This window comes from Pleurodeles waltl, chromosome 3_1 (genome assembly GCF_031143425.1).
Source record: "Pleurodeles waltl isolate 20211129_DDA chromosome 3_1, aPleWal1.hap1.20221129, whole genome shotgun sequence".
In the NCBI taxonomy this organism is placed as follows: Eukaryota; Metazoa; Chordata; class Amphibia; order Caudata; family Salamandridae; genus Pleurodeles; species Pleurodeles waltl.
Window position 1 is genome coordinate 560723099 of NC_090440.1, and position 21305 is coordinate 560744403.

General features: G+C 44.3%; 1 protein-coding gene across 3 annotated transcripts in view; it reads right to left on the reverse strand.

Annotated features, from left to right (window-relative positions):
* Positions 1–21305, reverse strand: part of CTDSPL2 (CTD small phosphatase like 2) — a 408424-nt gene that overhangs the window by 301759 nt on the left and 85360 nt on the right. For all 3 annotated transcript variants that reach the window (XM_069222959.1, XM_069222958.1, XM_069222960.1), the window contains 4 exons: positions 16065–16194; positions 15220–15369; positions 14723–14938; positions 13084–13162 (listed from right to left, as the gene is read on the reverse strand). In XM_069222959.1, coding sequence (XP_069079060.1) covers positions 13084–13162; positions 14723–14938; positions 15220–15369; positions 16065–16194 — 575 coding nt within the window. The remainder of the gene's footprint in view (positions 1–13083; positions 13163–14722; positions 14939–15219; positions 15370–16064; positions 16195–21305) is intronic.

Genomic DNA, 21305 nt, shown 5'->3' on the forward strand with positions numbered 1-21305 from the left:
CTGTGCACATCCCGCCATCTGGTGTTGGGCTTGGAGTGTTACAAGTTGTTTTTCTTCGAAGAAGTCTTTTCGAGTCACGAGACCGAGGGACTCCTCCCATTTCGACTCCATTGCGCATGGGCGTCGACTCCATCTTAGATTGTTTTCCCCGCAGAGGGTGAGGTAGGAGTTGTGTATGCTAGTAATAGTGCCCATGCAATGGAGTGAATGCGTATGTACATAATGAAGTTTCAAGTAATATATTTACAAATGTACAAATGTTTAAGATCTACTTCTAAACGGCTACAGGCTCCCGGGTGGGCGCATGTGAATCTGCAGCGACTAATGCCACGAACAGATGTACACTGGGTAAGTGACATTTTCCGTTCGATGGCATGTGTAGCTGCAGATACACATGCTGTGCGTAGACTAATAAGCAGTTATCTCCCCAAAAAGCGGTGGTTCAGCCTGTAGGAGTTGAAGTAGTTTGAAATAATGTTCTTAGTACAGCTTGACCTACTGTTGCCTGTTGTGCAGTTAACACATCTACACAGTAGTGCTTGGTAAATGTATGAGGCGTAGACCATGTTGCTGCCTTACATATTTCGTTCATTGGAATATTTCCCAGAAAGGCCATGGTAGCACCTTTCTTTCTGGTTGAGTGTGCCTTTGGTGTAATAGGCAGTTCTCTTGAATGCACTTAACTATCCATCTAGCAATGCGTTGTTTTGAAATAGGATTTCCTGTATGAGGTTTTTGAAAGGCGATAAATAGTTGTTTTGTCTTTCGAATTAGTTTTGTTCTGTCAATGTAGTACATTAGTGCTCTTTTGATGTCTAATGTATGTAGTGCTTTCAGCTACAGAATCTGGCTGTGGGAAGAACACTGGTAATTCTACCGTTTGATTCAAGTGGAACGGTGAGATTACTTTTGGTAAAAATTTAGGATTGGTCCATAGAACAACTTTATTTTTGTGTATTTGAATAAATGGTTCTTGAATGGTAAATGCTTGAATCTCACTCACTCTTCTTAGAGATGTGATGGCAATTAAAAATGCAACTTTCCATGTTAAGTATTGCATTTCACAAGAGTGCATGGGCTCAAAAGGTGGACCCATGAGTCGTGTTAAGACAATGTTGAGGTTCCATGAAGGAACTGGTGGTGCTCCTGGTGGTATAATTCTCTTTAGGCCTTCCATAAACGCTTTTATGACTGGTATCCTAAATAATGAAGTTGAGTGCGTAATTTGCAGGTAAGCTGAAATTGCCGTAAGATGTATTTTAATGGAAGAGAAAGCTAGTTTAGATTTCTGCAAATGTAGTAAGTATCCTACTATCTCTTTTGCAGATGCGTGTAAAGGTTGAATTTGATTATTATGGCAGTAATAAACAAATCTTTTCCACTTATTTGCATAACAATGTCTAGTGGTAGGTTTTCTAGCCTGTTTTATGACCTCCATACATTCCTGTGTGAGGTCTAAGTGCCCGAATTCTAGGATTTCAGGAGCCAAATTGCTAGATTCAGCGATGCTGGATTTGGATGTCTGATCTGTTGTTTGTGTTGTCAGATCTGGTCTGTTTGGCAGTTTGATATGAGGTACTACTGAAAGGTCTAGTAGTGTTGTGTACCAAGGTTGCCTTGCCCATGTTGGTGCTATTAGTATTAGTTTGAGTTTGTTTTGACTCAACTTGTTTACTAGATATGGAAGAAGTGGGAGAGGGGGGAAAAGCGTACGCAAATATCCCTGACCAGTTCATCCATAGTGCATTGCCCCGAGACTGATGTTGTGGGTACCTGGATGCGAAGTTTTGGCATTTTGAGTTTTCTTTTGTTGCAAATAGATCTATTTGTGGCGTTCCCCACATTTTGAAGTAAGTGTTCAGTATTTGGGGGTGAATTTCCCATTTGTGGATCTGTTGGTGATCCCGAGAGAGATTGTCTGCTAACTGATTCTGAATCCCTGGAATAAATTGTGCTATTAGGCGAATGTGGTTGTGAATCGCCCAATGCCATATTTTTTGTGTTAGGAGACATAACTGTTTGTTTAGGTAATACATTGTTGTCATGTTGTCTGTTTTGAGAAGAGTGTATTTGTGGGTTATTATGGGTTGAAATGCTTTCAGAGCTAGAAACACCGCTAACAGTTCTAAGTGGTTTATATGAAACTGTTTTTGCTGAATGTCCCATTGTCCTTGGATGCTGTGCTGATTGAGGTGTGCTCCCTACCCTGTCATGGATGCATCTGTCGTTATTACGCATTGTGGCACTGGGTCTTGAAAAGGCCGCCCTTGGTTTAAATTTATACTGTTCCACCATTGAAGCGAGATGTATGTTTGGCGGTCTATCAACACCAGATCTAGAAGTTGACCCTGTGCTTGTGACCACTGTGATGCTAGGCACTGTTGTAAGGGCTGCACGTGCAACCTTGCGTTTGGGACAATGGCTATGCATGAGGACATCATGCCTAGGAGTTTCATTACTAATTTGACCTGTATCTTTTGGTTTGGATACATGGCTTGTATTACATTTTGGAATGTTTGGACTCTTTGTGGACTTGGAGTGGCAATCCCTTTTACTGTGTTGATTGTTGCTCCTAGGTATTCCTGTGTTTGACACGGCAGAAGGTGTGACTTTGAGTAATTGATTGAGAAACCTAGTTTGTGTAGGGTTTCTATGACGTAATTTGTGTGTCGTGAACACTGTTTTTGCGTGTTGGTTTTGATTAACCAATCGTCTAGGTACGGGAACACATGTATTTGCTGCCTTCTGATATGTCCAGCTACTACTGCTAGACATTTTGTAAAAACTCTTGGCGCAGTTGTTATTCCAAATGGCAACACTTTGAATTGGTAATGTATCCCTTTGAATACAAACCTTAGGTACTTTCTGTGTGAAGGATGTATTGGTATATGGAAATATGCATCCTTTAGATCCAGTGTTGTCATGTAGTTTTGTTGTTTGAGCAGTGGGATTACTTCTTGTAATGTAACCATGTGAAAGTGGTCTGATTTGATGTATGTATTTAATATTCTGAGATCTAGTATAGGTCTTAGAGTTTTGTCTTTTTGGGGTATTAGAAAGTACAGTGAGTAAACTCCTGTGTTTAGTTCTTGTTTTGGTACTAATTCTATTGCCTCTTTTTGGAGCAATGCTTGAACTTCTAATCCTAGAAGATTTATATGTTGTTTCGACATACTGTGTGTTTTCGGTGGGCCTGTTGGAGGGAATTCTCGAAATTCTATGCAATAACCATACTGGATAATTGCTAGTACCCAAGTATCTGTTGTTATCTCCTCCCAATGTTTGTAAAATTGGCTTAATCTTCCCCCCACAGGTGTTATGTGATGGGGATGGGTGACTTGTGAGTCACTGCTTATTTTGAGGACTTTTGGGGCTTTGGAATTTTCCTCCACCTCTTTGGAATTGTCCCCCTCTATATTGGCCCCGAAAACTTCCCCGCTGATATTGGCTTTGGTAAGTGGGCCTGGTTTGTGATGTTGTGGTTTCTGTAGGTTGTCCTCGAAACCCTCCCCTAAAAGGTGTTTTGCGAAAGGTGCCTCTGCTCTGCGGGGAGTAGAGTGCGCCCATGGCTTTTGCCGTATCAGTGTCCTTCTTGAGTTTCTCAATAGCAGTGTCGACTTCCGGCCCAAACAACTGCTGTTCATTAAATGGCATATTTAGCACGGCTTGTTGAATTTGGCTTGAAACCTGACGTGCGGAGCCATGCGTGCCTTCTTATTGTTATTGCAGTATTTACTGTCCTTGCAGCCGTATCTGCTGCATCCATTGAAGACCGTATCTGATTATTAGAGATACTTTGTCCTTCTTCCACCACTTGTTGTGCTCTTTTTTGGAACTCCTTGGGTAAGTGTTCTATCAAATGTTGCATTTCATCCCAGTGAGCTCTGTCATATCTTGCCAAAAGCACTTGTGAATTGGCAATGCGCCACTGGTTTGCTGCTTGTGCTGCAACCCTTTTGCCCGCAGCATCAAATTTGCGACTCTTTGTCTGGAGGTGGTGCGTCTCCCGAGGTATGAGAGTTTGCTCTCTTACGAGCTGCCCCGACAACTACCGAGTCTGGAGTTAACTGCGTTGTAATATAAACAGGATCTGTTGGCGGTGGCTTGTATTTTTTCTCCACTCTTGGAGTTATGGCTCAGCCTTTAACAGGATCTTGAAAGATTTGTTTTGAATGTTTTAGCATTCCTGGGAGCATAGGTAGTCTTTGGTACTGGCTATGAGTGGAGGTTAGCGTGTTAAACAAGAAGTCATCCTCAATTGGTTCTGAATGCAAGGTGACGTTATGGAAAGCAGCTGCCCTTGCGATCACCTGTGTGTAAGATGTACTGTCCTCAGGAGGGGACGGCCTGGTAGGGTACGAGTCTGGGCTGATGTCCGATACTGGAGCATCGTAAAGGTCCCATGCATCGGGATCATCTTGACTCATGGCAGTATGAGTCGGGGAGTGCATCAGTGGAGGAGTTGCTACTGGTGATGTGTGCACTGATGGTGGTGGAGAAGGTGGTGGAGTTGTTTTCTTTGCCACCTTTGCCTGTGGCTCCTTGTCCTTTTAGTGAAAGGCAAGTTTTCTTTTTATTTTAATTGGAGGAAGAGTGGTTATCTTCCCTGTGTCTTGATGAATGTGGAGCCTCCTTTGAGAATGGTCTGGCTCTACAGCTTGAAGTTCCTCTCCAAATCTATGTTTTTTCATTTGGGAGGCCAATCCTTGTTCCTCTGTATAGGAACCTGTTTTCGGCTCAGAGGCTGGATGTTTCGGAACCAAAACTTTTGCGGACGTCTTTTTAGGCTCCGAAGAAACCTTTGTAATTTTCGGCGTGGTGGTGTCTCGATGCCGAATTTGTTCGGGGCCGCTGTGACGGTGCCGAAATTTCTCAGAGCCGATGTCTCGGGTCCGAGATTGCTGTGTGGCGGTATCTCGACCGGAGTCGGATGACTTCGACACCAGCGTGCCCTTTTTCGGTGCCTTGGCTCGGTCACCGCTTGTTTGGGTTAAGCCATGGCCTGTTGGCGGTGGCGTCCCCTGGGCTTTTGTTGACTTCTCGTGAGTCTTATGTTTCGACGTCTTACTCACGGTTTTCGGCATTTCTTCGGCCTCGAGCTCATCCGAGTCCGACTCGGGTAGAGAAAGCTTCCTCTTCTTCCTCGAAACGCTCTTGTTCTGTCGGCGTCGACGCCATCTGCAGTCTTCGGTCTCTTAACGTCTTTCTGGACCGAAACGCTCGACAGGCCTCAGAAGTATCTTCCTTGTGCTCTGGGGACAAGCACAAGTTACAGACCAGATGCTGATCCGTATACGGATACTTGTTATGGCATTTTGGACAGAAGCGGAATGGGGTCCGTTCCATCAGCCTTGAATTCACACGTGGCCGGGCCGACCAGGCCCCGACGGGGGATCGAAAAAAACCCGAAGGGCCACCGGAACTCTTCTAAATTCGGTGTCGATCTGTTGTAACTAACCCGATACCGAACGCAAACAATACCGACGTTTTTTTCCGAGATTCTAACTAACTTTCCGACCCGAAACACGGAGCGAAAAGGAACACGTTCGAACCCGATGGCAGAAAAAAAACAATCTAAGATGGAGTCGACGCCCATGCGCAATGGAGTCGAAATGGGAGGAGTCCCTCGGTCTCGTGACTCGAAAAGACTTCTTTGAAGAAAAACAACTTGTAACACTCCGAGCCCAACACCAGATGGCGGGATGTGCACAGCATGTGTATCTGCAGCTACACATACCATCGAATAATATATATATATATATATATATATATATATATATATATATATATAGCGAGAGAAAAAAAAATATTCAGTTGTATAAACGCAGACTTTCAAGCGCTGCAGTACTTTAGGGTAATTTGTGTATCTTTTTTCAATAACGATTTTTTATTTATTTATTGTTTTTGTAATCTTTACCTCACTATTTCAATAGTGAAGCGCTTATAGATCAAATTGCTATATTTACATATTGTGATAGATAAAACAGAGACCCCCTTAGCATCTACTCAAACATATATACAACTATGCACTGACCTACAAAAGTGTTAAGCATAGAATATATATATATTTAACCATAAGTAATCTATACATTTGTTCAGTAGACCTAAAGAATATATATTAAAACCATAGTTAAATATATATTTATACAAAGAAAGTCATATCTAGATACAGACATATATTCAAATCAAATGCTCATATACATAGGGTTATGCTGTACAGTAGTGTTTGAGTATGGGGTTATGTAGGAAAAAGCTAACTCTTGAGTAGTGTTCTGAAGATAAGATATCCGTGGATTTTATATTTGGTGGTAATGAATTGCATAGTTTGGCTGGTAATAATGGTAACTCCGAACCTGGGCATGTTTAATATCAAATATTTCGGACTCATACCCCCAATGCTGTTGCCAGCAATGGTGGTATGATTCCATGCACTTTAGGGGCTCCTTCGAGGACCCCCAGTATTGCTCCTACCAGTCTTCTGGGGATTTCCAGGAAGCCTGCGCTGCTGCTACCCCTCAGACAGGTTTCTGTTCTCCTACTGCTTCACCAGCTCAGGCAGAGGCAGGCAGAACAAAGGATTTCCTGTGGGAGAGGGAGGTGACACCCTCTCCCTTGGAAATAGGTATTACAAGACTTGGGATGGGTAGCCTCCCCAAACCACTGGTTTGCTTTGAAGGGCACATTTAGTGCCCTATTTGCATAAACTGGTTTGCACCAGTCCAGGGACCCCGCAACCTCCTCTGGCATGAAACTGGACAAAGGAAAGGGGAGTGACCACTCCCCTGCCCATTACCATCCCAGGGGTGGTGCCCAGAGCTCCCCCAGGTGGCCACTTGGTTCTGCCAAGTTGAAACCAAGATGTGCAGACACCCCTGGGAGCATCGGAGTGTCCAGGACAGACAGGTGACATCACAGACCCCCTCCTGATAGATGGTCACCTTATTAGGTGACTAAACCCCCTTTTAAGGCTATTTATGGACTCCCCTGAGGGTGGGTCCCCCGATTCGATGTGCAAGACCCCAACATGACTCCACTGCATCATTTACTACATCTTCTGGCCACTGGAACTGCAACTAGACTCTTCAGGAACCGACAATCTGCAACTTCAGCGACAACTCTGCTTTGCAACATTGTTTCTCCTGCTCCTTCCAGCAACTGCAATATACCCCCGGCTCTGCATCCTCCGAGGTCGACAAGACTTCAGCCTGCACCGAGAAGTAAGAAGGAATCTCCCTTGGAGGAAAAGAGACACTCCCCTGAATCTGCAGGTACCAACTATGTGACTGAAATAATGAGGGGGGATGAAGGCAGCTCTCCTGGATAAACTTCTGGTAAAGGTGTATAAGCGTGCCTTTCGGTTACCAGGACATGCTTCCCGAGCCCAGATCAGATTGGAATTTATGTTGGTCAAGCAGACACTGGCTCAACCCGCAGCATATATTAAATGTTGTTACAAACTGCGCTGCACCCCAAAAGGGACGTTGGCTAATCTAGTTTGGCAGAAAATGTATCTAGAAAGAGGTAATAGTAACTATAAAAAGCATCTGGAAAAAAGCCTAACCCTTTTGAATTTAGGCGATGTATGGGATCAGTCACTTCCTACTATGGCTTTTAAAAAAGTGAATAAATCAAGTAAATTATACAGCTGGCTAGAAGACAGGGGAGGCTAAAAGGTTGCATGATTGGCTGATTCTTAATTCATATAAAGCTCCCAAAGAACCACCACTTCTGGCTGCCCCCTATTCATTGAAAATTAAAACGCTTTCTAAAGCTAAGGCTGGGTAAAGTGCCAACGTTAGACCTCATGCCAAAATGGAAGAAGGGGCCGCTAGTAGACACCCACGAGTGCCACCTATGTCATCTGGCGGTAGAAAATCTAGTGTTTGTGGTCTGCACATTTGTCCAGCTTTGGCTGCTGAAAGAAGACATTTACTGAAAAAAGAACTAAACTAATTAGGGGTCAGGACATGCAGACAAGCCTTAATTGAAGCATTCAATCCAAGAAAAACCATACTGAATGTTAGGCTTATCCAATTTATGGACATTTTTACCTCCAAAATTTCCTGTGTCAAAACAAGCCAGCAGATTGGAATGGTGCCAGTGGAAACAAAAGCGACATACTAGAAATAAAGAGGTCGAAATTAGGAAGTCCTGTACTAGTAACTGGAGTTAAGTGGGGACAAATCTGTAGAATGTATTAAATTATTTATTGTACATTTATATCGCACGACTGTTTTATTGTACCACTATTGTTTAGCTTAATTTTATGTTGAAGGAATATTTTTATGGTTTGAATTAACTGATAAAATCAACTATTATTATCAACTGCAACGACAACCGGTTTCGTGGATTTTCTCTCTTCTGGGACCGCGTGGGTACTGCATCACAGGTGGTGGTCTGGAGTGGTCTCCTTGGTCCTCTCTGCCGACTGTCCAACTTGGGAGAAGGTAAGCTCTTGCCTCTCCTGGCAAGACAGTACCCCTGGGAACCGTGAATCTTCAGGCTACCAAGGCTTGTTTGCTCCTGCTCCAAGGAACCTTCAGGCTCTGAGTAGCCCCAGCACTTCATCCTGCCAAGCAGAGTCTCCTCTCTGCTGCTAAAGCAACTTGGGACGTTTCTCACAGCGACTTGCTGTGCCTGCTTCCAGTGGGTTGCCTGTGAGGACTAAGATTGCTTCTGTTGGCTCCCCAGACTGCTGAGTCACCTTGGATTCGCCTTCCTGGGTCGAGTCCCCTGGGCCATGCTGGTCCTCTTCAGTCTTGCAACTCTTCTTTTGCTCCTCTTGCATTTGCCAAGGCTTGTTTGTGGTTCTTCTGCACCACTGCCCATCTGCAACCCAACAACCGACGTGGAACACCATCTCCACCGCTCAGAGGACTCCTCTGCAGCTCGAGCGCTCCACAGCTGGTCGTCTTCCCTCATCAACATGGTTCTGCATCCACAGAAGGGTGGGTAGTAGCTCCTGCCCCAACTGGACACTCCACTGTGGACTGCACTCTGTCCTCTTCCTTTGTAGGTCCTCTTCTACCCATTCCTCCTTTGGTTTCTTCTTGTCTGGTCCTGCACTTGCACAATCCTTTTTCTAAGTCGGCCTGTTAGCCCTTGGGAAGGCCAGGTACTTTCTCTGCTCTCCTGGTCGTTGGGGGTCACTCTGGTACTCGGGTGGGGGACTATATCTCAGATTCCACTTTTAGTATATGGTTTGGCCCGTCCCTACTGTCCTTCATATTTTCACTAAGTATTGCCAATGCTTGATGTTTCTATGCTAATTGCAATTGCGTGTATGTATAGTGTGTACTTACCTCCAGTTGGGGAACTACCTATTAGTAATCTACTGTTGTGTTACCATAATAAAGTACCTTTGTTTTTGTAACACTGTGTGGTTCTTTCATGTGTGATGAGTGCTGTGTGACCACAGTGGTATAGCATAAGCTTTGCATGTGACCTAGATAAGACTTAGCTGCTCATCCACAACTATCTCCAGAGAGCCCTGGCTTGCTAGACACTGCCTACACTTCACTAATACGGGATTCCTGGACCTGATATAAGGTGACAACACCACAGGTGTCCATCACACACCAGGCCAGCTTCCAACAGTGGCTATCCATTGGGGAAGTATTCAGTCACCAACATTTGATATGTGGTTGAAAAATCTGACACATTGCAGGGATCAATTAGATTACTATTCAGAAGAGCTTCCCCAAGCCACTCGGTCCAAAGACATATGAGGCCCATACACTACATATTTGGTGTACACGGAAATGCGACACAGGTGGATATATATACATGGTAATTTTCTGTATCCATACGATATGGTTTCTGGTATGATGTACACTATAATTGATGTATGCAACAACGATGATGTGATGGAATCACGTCTTACTTTTGTCCATTTATTGAAACCTGATAAAAAATGTTCGTGCCCACAGATGGTATGGGGTTGGTTGTAGCCAACTCTCAAGAAAGGTCACAGCTTCCTACTGGTCTCTTTCACTCGAGGTCTGCTTTCGGCAAAGTCCTTGATTGTTATAGGCTGCTGGACGTGGTGGACGATAGGACTGCTGTTGATAATACGGTCAGTATTGTTGCGGATATCACTGCTCGAAGCACTGATAACTCCCTCCATAGGTAGAGATCCCTCTCCCTCATGCTCTTCAGAAGGGCACCTTACGGAACTGTGGTGTGCCTTTTCTGTATCTACCTTGATGACCTGCAATGCCTCGTCGACGTGCTAGCAAAAAAGGGCTCCTCGTCAAAAGACAAGTCAAGGATTTTCAATTGGAAATCAGGTCTGAACAAGGTTGCCTTTAACCATCCTTGCTGCCTCAAGACTACCGCTCCTGACAGAAACCCGTAGGGGTGATGTCCAGCACACAAGTAAATTATTTCTCAGGATGTCCTGTCTTCATCCTGAAGGAGGTTTCTTGCTTCAGTCTTACTATTCTCTGGCACAAGATCTCTGGCACTGATGTCAGACTACATTTGCCAGTCATACCAGCCCAACGTGGCAAAGGGGTTAGCAGCATGAACTGTGATGGTAGACATCAATGAAAATCTCCTAATTATGTTATCTGGGCGTCTGGCCTCCCAATCTGGTGGGGGTGAGACAGGAACAGAAGGGTTTTTCGAATGGTGCTGATTGGTCCATGCGATAATTGAATCCGCCTTTAGATGGCCCAATAAACAGGCTGGTGAATCTTCTGGGTCCTTGGGCTTTGTCAATTCTAAGTAAGACAGCCGCCACTGTAGCTGGATTCTGCATTATTTTTGTGCTTCCCAGGTGAAGTCCGCTATAGGAATGGCATGCACATAATTTCTTGCAACCTCTGAAGTCATAAAAAAAAGAACAACAAAAAAAATTGTTTGACGGTCATCAGAAGTTGAAACATCTTTGCAGTCCTCTTCCTAAGGTTATGGAATCAACCCTGTATCATAAGGAGGGGCATCTACAGGTTGAGGGACTGGTGGAGACAATGCAGGTAATTAGCTAGTCCCATTCCTGGTGTGAGCAGTCATCAGGAATCCCTCGGGATCGTCATCTGATGAAGAAGGATCCTCTCTAGGGGGAGCCACAATGTTGGATGACGGGGTCAACTTGGGCATTACTCGCAGCGGAATAGGTTCTGTGGTCCTTGGCAATGGAGGCGGAAGTGGAGCAGTAAACTGCTTATGTCAAGACGGTCAAGCACATTCTGGAAACCTTCCAATAGTCCTGCAACAATGAGAGAGGCACTTGTATTAACCTCTTCCAAGGAAGGAGACTAGTCACGGTGCTGAAAAAGTGCTCTTCGTGTTGGCTGGGTCTGTCACAATACCTGGGAGATTGGTAGTAGTAGTCATAACCTGGATCTTCCTCCTCATCATAGTCTTGGCACTTCACCTGGAGCTCTGAAGAACTGTGTGCTGCCCCAAATGGTCACACATCCTCTAACTCTAAGTCAGAAGGTGGCTTGGAGGGAGTGGAGACACCTTCCTGGGAGAGGTGTGCTCTGAAAGGAGGAAGGTTTTTGAAATTGTAATTGTCAACGCTGCTGAGCCCTTCATATCTTTCAGTGGTGGCAGAGTTTTCGTGGACGAGGCCGTCGTCAAGCTAGTCAGCGGGGCAGTCAAGATTTTTAGTATAGTTGTAGATTTCACAGTCGACGGATCGGAGGCAGAGTGAGGGATGATCTCCAGATTTGTTTTAGAAGGAGTGGTAGGCTCAGATTTAGTGGCTTCTGGGCAGATATTTGCTTTCTTCTACTTTCTAGAAGTCTCCTTGACAGACGTATAATGAGTCTATTTGGAGGCCTTTTTGAATTCCTGGGAAGACTCGGTCACAGGATCTTTCCCTCTTATGTGACCTGTGATGAAAGATTGACAAAGTGCCACTGTCCTCTTCAGAACTCAATATTTTTGGATTTAGATTTCTGAAGCCTCCCCTCACGGTCTCAATGTTTTTTGTAGAGAAAAACATTAAAAGACCTTATGCTGAGGGTAGAGGCAGTAAATACAATCCTGGCTGGTGTCCTCTGAGTGTAGTCTTTTACTCCCACAAGTATTAGAGTCTAAAGAGCCCTTTTTAGATGTCTCGGTCATTATATCAGAAAAATATAATTGTTACAATAGCAGAATGAAGATAAATCGGCAGAGCTCAAGGAGACACCCTTCATACAACGTGTGGTACAAAATCTGAGGGACTGAAACCTCTGATGAGCGTTATTAAGGGTGCAGTTGTCCGATGGCTGGACTTTGGGACTTTAAGGTTGTGACTAAGCTGTTAAAGAGAATGTCCTTCAACACTGACTTCTATGTAGATGTCTGACTACTATTTAATGGTGCTGTGGGACACCCACTTTGACAGCGAGGAATGATTCAATCAAGTGATTCTATGTAAGATCCAATTCTGGAGAAAGATCATTCCTAAAGTAAAGTGACTTTTCTTTATTACCGCACCTGAGGGAGGGGAGGAGTGAGCAGACAGGTAGCCTCTAACCAGACTGCTCAAGGTTTGTGGCTAGTCTCAGAAATGATCATCAGGTCCTCAACCTCAAGCCTCCATTGAAGGGGGATGGAAAGTCAAGCACTAGTACACTCTATTTGTCAAACTGGGGAGTATTTTAATACAATATTTCCCTGGTAGAAAGAGCAAACCACCTCCAAATTCTTGAGTTCTGTGCAATATTTTAGGGAACTCAAGTGTCATGCACAGTAATGCAATGTGTTCTAAATGGGATGTGTCCAGGACTTACGGCAGACTCTCATACCCCCACCCTACCTTGACCTGTCTCAAATCCTATGCAAAATATTTTACAGTCCTACTCTTGCGTTAGGGGATCCACCAACAGTTATTTCCAAGACCCAAGAGAACCTGCTTTAGAAGCACTTTTTAACTGCATTAGCACAAACTGAGCTTTCAGTTCCTTCTTGAGGTCTGTAATTCCTTGACTTGTTAGAAGTGAGCAGAGACTAGTTTCATACATTAAAATGTGTGTTTCAATCATATCAACCACTAGTAACAGATAAGAGAACCAATGACTCAGTTGCTGGACTTCTTACACCTTGAATCAAAACTAATGATCATATGAAAGGTAGAGTACTCACGGGTCAAAAACTTCCCAGTCTTCTTCATATGTGGCCTCAGCATGAGTGGAGGAGTAACCACTCTCTGGCAATACAGGTGCTACAAAAGAGAGGGTATGATAAGTGACTGAAAGGGCAATTGAAAGTGTAACCATTTAATACAGTAACTTTCACATACATAACCTTAAAATATTGAGAGGGATTTCCAAATAAGTGACTGCAGCTCCTGCACCCAGAATGGCACTAACTTTATCTTCTCTAGAACAGATATCAGATTACATTTTTGGCTTTTGATGGTCATTTTTTTACTTCCTTTTGACATAGGTTTATTTACTTCTCAATGTGGTGAGATCAGTCTTTGTAGGGAAGATCATACCGCCTGAGGCAAAGTGAGACTGGCAGGGATATTCTAATTTATCTTAGGACAATAGGGGAGTGGTGAGTGAAAAAGATTTGAAATGTTCTCAAGTACTGTGCAGAGACAGTTTTCTCAGCACATTGCTTAAATTTAAACAGGTTATGAGCATTAATCAATCATCCAATATAGGCTGTCTACTTTGTCGGTAAAGTCAGATACCGACTGCGACTGGACCAAAACTTTTCTGTTGTATACATGGGATGCATTTGTACATTTTTACAAGCTCTTATGACATCAAATACTGTCAAAATATTGTGAACTGTTTGCATGCAAGGAACTGCTTAGTTTTTTGCACGATTCAGAAGGGGAGATACAAGGGAAAGGGCATTAAAAAAATAATAATAATCACAAGCGCGTATATCCACAGGCTCAAGCAAGTGGCATTTTTTTAAATAACAAAAGAGATGATTGGCTATTGGTTTGGGGCAGAAGGAAAGTGCTTTCTAAGACTTAGTCCAGTAGGAGGTGAAGGAATTTCAAGGCCATCATTTCCACCACTTCACTCACCCTATGTAAGTTCTAAGGGAAAGGGGGATAACTGATTAAAGCAATTCATCCTCTAAGGCAGTGGTTCCCAACCTGTGGTCCGGGGACCACTGGGGGTCGGCAAAGCCTCCTCAGGGAGTCTATGACTGCTTAGAAAATTGATAATATTAACAGTTTAGGTCCCCAGCTTTCAGTAATGACTCACTGGGGGGGGGCCCTGGATTCAAATAATGATTCAGTGGGGGTCCCCAGGTTCCAGTACTGATAAAGTGGGGGTCCACAGAAGTCAAAAGGTTGGGAACCACTGCTCTAAGGAAACCTACCAAACAAAGGAACATGCAAACCTTCATTAAGATACTTTCAGAAGGGCGACTATCAGATCTAAACTGCGTTCCAATCTTAAGCCTAACTTTCCAGGCACTAATAAAAGTGTGTGCTTCAAGCATCAATGTTAACCTCAAACAGTTACCTTGAGGGAGGTACTGGCACTGATGCAACAATAAACAGTTGCTTTAAGTTGTCTTGAATGCTGAAACTTCAAAATGTACTGATACAGATAAACTATTTGGGGAGTGTATATTTAAACTGTAAGTATAGGAAAAATCCTTAGACTACTTGCTGTGTTCAATTATAGTTTAGACTAAAGAAGAAAAACGCCCCCGTCAAATGTTTACAAGAAGCTTAACAGTGTATGCAATGAACTAATGTGCTCTGATGGCTTTCACAACCTACAACAATGCAAACATTAAACCTCACCTGTAAGTGGAGGCATGTCCCGGTCTGGTGCCTCCTCTACCTCCTCCAAACCATTATTTATGGCAGATCGAACTTGCAGGACCTGGGTGGAGTAGGCAGCACCATTGGTGGTTGTTGCAATGCTGGTAGTTAGCTCATCCACATTTTCGATGTCAAGCTGTTTTACTATTTCTTCGGCTTCCACAGCTTGGCCTGGGGAATCACAGCCAGATGTCCCTAAAATTAGTTATGCACATGTTTAGAATAATTTATTTATTAATGCTTTGCCAAAGCCCACAGAGGAAATCAGCAAAGAAAACCAACTTTAACATCAGAGTACCTACAGAAAAGTAGGGTGTCATTTCACCACCACAGGTCAAGATTTCCACAAAGGGAGACATTACTGGCAAGACTGTATCGAGGAGTATCTTGGGATAGAAGGTTCACAGAAAGAGGACAATAAGAGAACATTTGCATAATCCCTACATTTACAGTTTACAAATGTTTCTGCTAGTTACCGTTTTTATTTGCTGGTGAGAAGAAGTTGAACACAGGAGAGAAGATGGTCCCCAGTAGGGTGGTCCTAGGAGGGCTGCCGGGGGCACAAGCTTCTTCAAGCTTCCCATTTTGCTTTACATGCGGAGTGACCACTTCATAACTACCAGCCTCTGCAAAACAAACACCACCAAAAGGGGCTCCAATTACAAAGCATGACTTCCACATTGACACTCAACTGAGAGGACGAGTACTCAATGAGCAAATAAGCTATCAGCAAACCCCTAACCTACTATACTCAGCAAGCCACTGAAATAATACATCAGCTGCTTCCTTTGGAAGTTGTACACATCACAACTGGCCAAGCCCAACAGTGTGCACTACTACCACCCCTTCCCACCAACCCTGGATGCAGTCATGTTCTGCATGCTGAGCTCCCCTTTCTCTCAGCTGTGTGTATATGGAGAACTATGCAGTGTGATCCCCAAAGAGATGAATGGAGCAGCCCTAGATGTGTGAGTGCTCCAACATCAATCCAGATTCATTTATAGACACCTAATTTTCTAAATAGGGCCTAGAAGCAGCTCTTAGTGTAGTCTATCCATTCTGTTTTTGCTGGTCCATGAGGCAGCCACAGCCTCACCTCTCCAGTCACCTTGTACCACACTTGCTTGAACGAAGATTGATGCTGGTTCAGGACATCGTCCAGGACTGCAACACTCCATGCTCATCAGAAAGTAGCCCTAAGCAGAATGCTGAGCTAACGCTCTGACCCTTCCCCGGATGCGTCCTTCCCACACTCAAAGACAGCTACACGCTTATACAGACTGCATATGGTGAGGCAATATAAACACCCGAATTTACACACCTCCATTAACTTGACTTTTCCGACGTACTCGAGAAATCGGCTTTTCTCCTGTGCGTGGAGTAGATGAGATTAAGTTGTTATCGAGATCCCGCTCAATACGACTTCTCTTTGATGGGTTTTCTCTTTCTTCCTGAACACAGAAAGTTAAGTTTACATTATAAAGGGGACTGAAAGTCCTTTCGGTTTCCCATAGAGTAGGTTATAAAATTTGTAGCCCCCGATCTAGTGAAGTGATAGGCAGGAGCCCAGTGATGAGCTTCTCCTACTTCACTTTTAGATGTTTAACCCAGCTGGTGGAGATCGAAGGAAAGATCTTTTGACCCACATTCATGTTGCTCTCTTGCTAGTATTCCTGTGCCATCTTTGTGACAGCGGTGACTCTACCCAAACTCAAAAAGCCATTGTAAGCTGTGAATCGTTCCTCACTCTTTTCTGGCCCCTTTGGCTGAATAAATTTCGCTCCAGTGAGCAAGTACACCCCATCCACAAACATCTTCTTTGCATTCACAAACAGTGGATTGTTTCCACACACCAGTGAGATCCCTTGAAGACATTTTGAATACACCAGTCAATTTTTAAATAATTTTAAGCAAAGAAAACAGGCATATAAAGTGCAGCATTTTCTTTTTCTTTTAAACAATTTCGGTGTTAAAAATGTGTGCAAACAGCATCCATTTCTGAATGGGCTTTAAATCCATTTCAAAATTGCTGCCTGTGTGTGTGCGCATTCAGGGGGACAGCCTTCTCAGAATGGGCTACTAACCCATTCAAAGATGGCAGTGTGCAAGTATGAATGCACATGTTCGGATGGCCACTGTTTAATATTATCACAAAAACATTAAACGTTTACTCCTTAAGAATGTGCATGCCTGGGGCAGCCATCTTAATTTTTTTGCAAAATTATACCAAAACATTAAGAGATGACCACCTCTACTGCTGTAAGCACAGACCCCCCGCCCCACCCCCCCCTTACTACTATTTTTTTTATTTAATTTTTTAACAAAATCGCATTCATTTGCAAAACCAAAAGGCTGGAAGCCAGACCCACTAATACAGGCTACGCCAATGCTTGTGCCCTCCCCTGTCATAGAATTCTTATATCCATACACCTTACAACAGAGGAGAGCCAAACAAAAAGATACTTACCTTCAGTAATGCCTTTTCTGGTAGAGACTATCTAGCCATAGATTGCTTATCTTACAATATTCCCTGGCATCAGACTGGATCCAGAAGTTTTTCGAGTTGTACCCCTACATGCCAGTAGGTGGAGTCATTCAGCTCCATCTTGTTATTCTATTCTATATAGCACTTAAAGAGCATGTAGCTACCCATAGGTATCCCAAGTGCTGAGTGTGGCATAGAATAGTTCAAGGGGGATTAGATTAAGCTGCTCTGGAAGAGCCAAGTCTTTAATGATTTTCAAAAAGGGAGCTCCTTTTTGGCTGATTTCAGAGAGTGGGGAAGACTATTCCATAGTTTGGTTGCATTATAGGCAAAGGAGTGTCCTCCGTATTCTGCCCTTCTTACTATCTGTACTGTGGCCAAATGTGCATTTGGGGGATCGCAAGGTGCTCCCGGGGCTATAGGGAGATACAGTGCGAGAGATCGGAGAGCGCTTGTCAAGGAGTACCCTATGGGAGATAGAGAGATTTAAACTTGATCCTCTCAGCGTTTGGGGCCAATGGAGAAAACTCAAGGCTTGTCACGTGTACTCATGTCTTGGTAAATTGTACAAAATGCGGGCGGCTAAACTATATACCACCTACAATTTAATTGTAGCTAGTGGGGCTCTCAAATAGAGTGTTGCCATAGTCCAGGCTGGAAAGCATAAGGGCCTGGGTCACCAGCGTCTTCGAGATAGGAGGAAAAGAGGGAGAATTTTTCGTTGCATCCTGGGTATGCCATAGCAGGTGGTTGTGAGGTTCATTACTTGAGGATAAAAAAATTCAGGGATTTAGCCAGTCATTTTTATAGGCTTTCTAAAGCTGTTTTCAGAGCGGGGAGGGAGAGGGGCGCTAGGCAGGCTGGCCAACTCAGACTCATGGAAGGGTTAGACTTAATGGAGATAAAACAGAGCTCATGATCCTAGGCAAAAATGTTAAGGCAGGAGCTGCTCATCCAGCTTGCAACTTTCTGTAAACAGGAACCTAATGAGGAGGAGATTATGAGTATTGTCTGCATAGGAGATTATCGAAATCCTGAAGGAATGGAAGATATCTACACATGGCCTCACGTAGACGTTAAAAGGAGTAGGACTCAGATGAGCCCTGGGGTACTCCACATTTTAGAAGGAACGATCCTGACATACAGCCTCCATCAAAGAACTAGAAAGACCTATCTTTGAGAAAGGACTTGAGCCAGGAAAGGACTAGTCCTGAAATTTCAGCACTCTGTAGTCTTAGTGAGAATATTGTGGTTCACCGTATCAACTGAAGTAGGATCTAGGAAGGTGATAGCTGCTGAGCTTCCCCGATCTAGCAGCATTGTGGCTTTTTCTATACCAGTAGAGCAGTCTGTATACCATGGTAGGGCCAAAATTTGATCTGTTTGGGATGCAGGATATCATGGATTGCTGGGGGGGAGGTGGGTGAGAACAGTTGACAATATCTCCTGGGACCCCAATGCCTCAGGACAGTTTCTAAAAATTAATAAGGAGAGCCCCCCTCCCCGAGCCTCTTTAGGCTTGGGTGACCCTATCCCTGATTTCTGTCTAATGGACCCCATACCTGGGGACCTGAAATGTAAAGGGAGATTCCCCAACAAGGCACCCACCATAGTCTCGCTGGAGGCGGCAGGAGAGCCCCATGGCACCTGCAGCCCCAGTATACAGGAGTCTGCATTGCTCTCAACCTCAGAGAGCAGTGCCTAATGCTGCTTCCTATGGGCAGGAGTAATATTTAGGTCAGTTTTCCTGCCCGCATCAATGCAGCCAGGGAAACAGATCGAGTTTGCTCTCAGCAGCCTAGCTCCCGCCCTCTGGGAGTGGACTTGGTGTTTGCTCCCGCATGGCGAGAGATTTAAAAACGCTCCTGCCATGAGAGAAAACAGGTTTCCCTGCCTGCGCCACTGCATGTTTGCAGAATTAAGTTTCAACCACCCGGCTCTTTAGTGATCGCTGTGAGGACTAGAATTTGACCCAGAGCAGGCCTATGAAGTTCTACAGTTTGTCTGTGGACTGCTGGGCCCAAGAAGGACTTCTCCTTAATTCAACATAGGTTCCTGTTGAGCATTGTTTTTTTTTTTTGTTTTTTTTCTTCATTCACCCTAGGCCTTATATAAACCTCCTTTTCAACCAAGACGAGAAGTTTTTCCTTGGCCAGGGGTTGCTCTTTCCTCTCAAACAATCCTCAGACTGTCCCAGTTCCAGGAGGATTTCAGAGCAAGATATAAAATCATTGGACCAATAACAGAAATACACTTTCATTCAGTAATACTTAAACAACAAAAAAAAGAATTCTTTATCTCAATGTCTTGATTTCCAATTCAATAATGGTGCCCAAAAGTTCCCCCTCGCCCTGTCCCGCCCCCGTCATTTGATCCAGTTCTACAGTGCAAAAAAGGTCCTTCAGCCAATCTGAGTGGCCTGGAGGGGTCTTAGAAACCCATTTTCTGCATATTTCCCGCTTCCCCAACAGTATTGCGTAAAATATAAACTTCTTATCTACCACTATGTCTCGATCAGACCGACCCTGCTGATCTGGATACTGACCAAAGATTATTAACTGGAGAGAAGCTTCAATTTCCCGATCTAGTCTGTTGAGCATTGTTAACTGAAGAAGTAAACTGAAATTTCAGTTAAAATTTCACACTTTGGAACATCAACAGACAAAAGTTACATCCAGAACTTCTGTAGCTTTATATACCACTTAGGTTAAGGAGAACAATCTAACAGCTGAGGGCCCAGAAGGGTGAGGAATATCTCCTTCTGAAGAGGTAACTGGCTATTAGGTAATTTGAAAATCAAGTTAATAACCTGAATATGTAAGTAGGAGCAGATGGAGTTATGTCCTGCACCCATATTCCATATCACGCATGGTTATGGGGTTGGAGTCAGCCCCAGATAATGCAGTCATACTGTAAAAGTCCTCTCCCTCTGACATGGTTACCCCCACGTTTTGCCTGATGTCAGTGTGCTTTGAGTGTTTTCCCTGGGATCCTGTTGACCAGGACCCCAGTAATTGTGCTCTCTCCAAATTTAGTTGCTTTGGTACTTCTTACAACCCACAATTGGCATAATGGTGTACCCCTATAAGTTCTTAGTATATGGTACTTAGGTACCCTGGGCACTCTTAAACCAGAGGTTCCCCATGAGTGCAGCATGTATATGCCACCCATGGGAGCCCATGCAAACTGTCTACAGCCTGCCATTTGCAGCCTGTGAGAAAAGTTGCATGCACTGTTTCACTACAGGTCACGGTAATGTACACCCTTTTCAACCTAAGGGCAGGGAGTAGGTCCCAGTCTCTGTGGGTAACCCTGCATGAGCAGAGGTGCCCCTACGAACTCCAGTTCCAATTTCCTGGACTTCTTAAGAGTGGGAAAGCAATTTTAGCTATGTACTGGTCTGTGGTCCAGCTACATAATGGTAACACCGAACCTGGGCATGGTTGGTATCAAACATGTCAGAATCCTACCCCAATACCGATTCCAGTATTGGTGGCATGATTTGATGCACTCAAGGGGTTCCAAAGAGAATCATCCAGTTCTGCTCCTACCAGTCTTCCAGGGTCTGAAGGCAGCCAGCGCTGCTGCAGCCCCTCAGACACGATTCTGCCCTCCTGCTGCTTGACCAGAACAAAGGAGTTGCTGTAGGAAAGGGGTGCAACCTCCGCCTCTGGAAAAAGGTGTTACAGGGCCGGGAAGGTATAGCCTTCCCCACGTCACCAGTTTGCTTTCAAGGGCACATCTGACGCCCTCCTAGCATAATCTGGTTTTCACTGATCCCTGCACCTGTCGAAACAAAAAAAGGAAAGGGAAGTGTCCACTCCCCTGTCCAGCACCACCCTGTTGGTGGTGCCCAGAGCTTCTCCAGGTGGCCACTTGGTTCTGCCATCTAGGAAACAAGATTTGCAGAGGCCTCTGGGAGCATCTGACTGGGTAGGCCAAGTACCTGACGTCAGAGACCCCTCCAGAGAGTGACCAAATCCCCTTTTTAGGCTATTTAGAGATTTCCTTGAGGGTGGGTCCCCAGATTTGCCATGCAAATTTCCATCAGGGCTCCTCTGCAAAGACCTCTCCTGC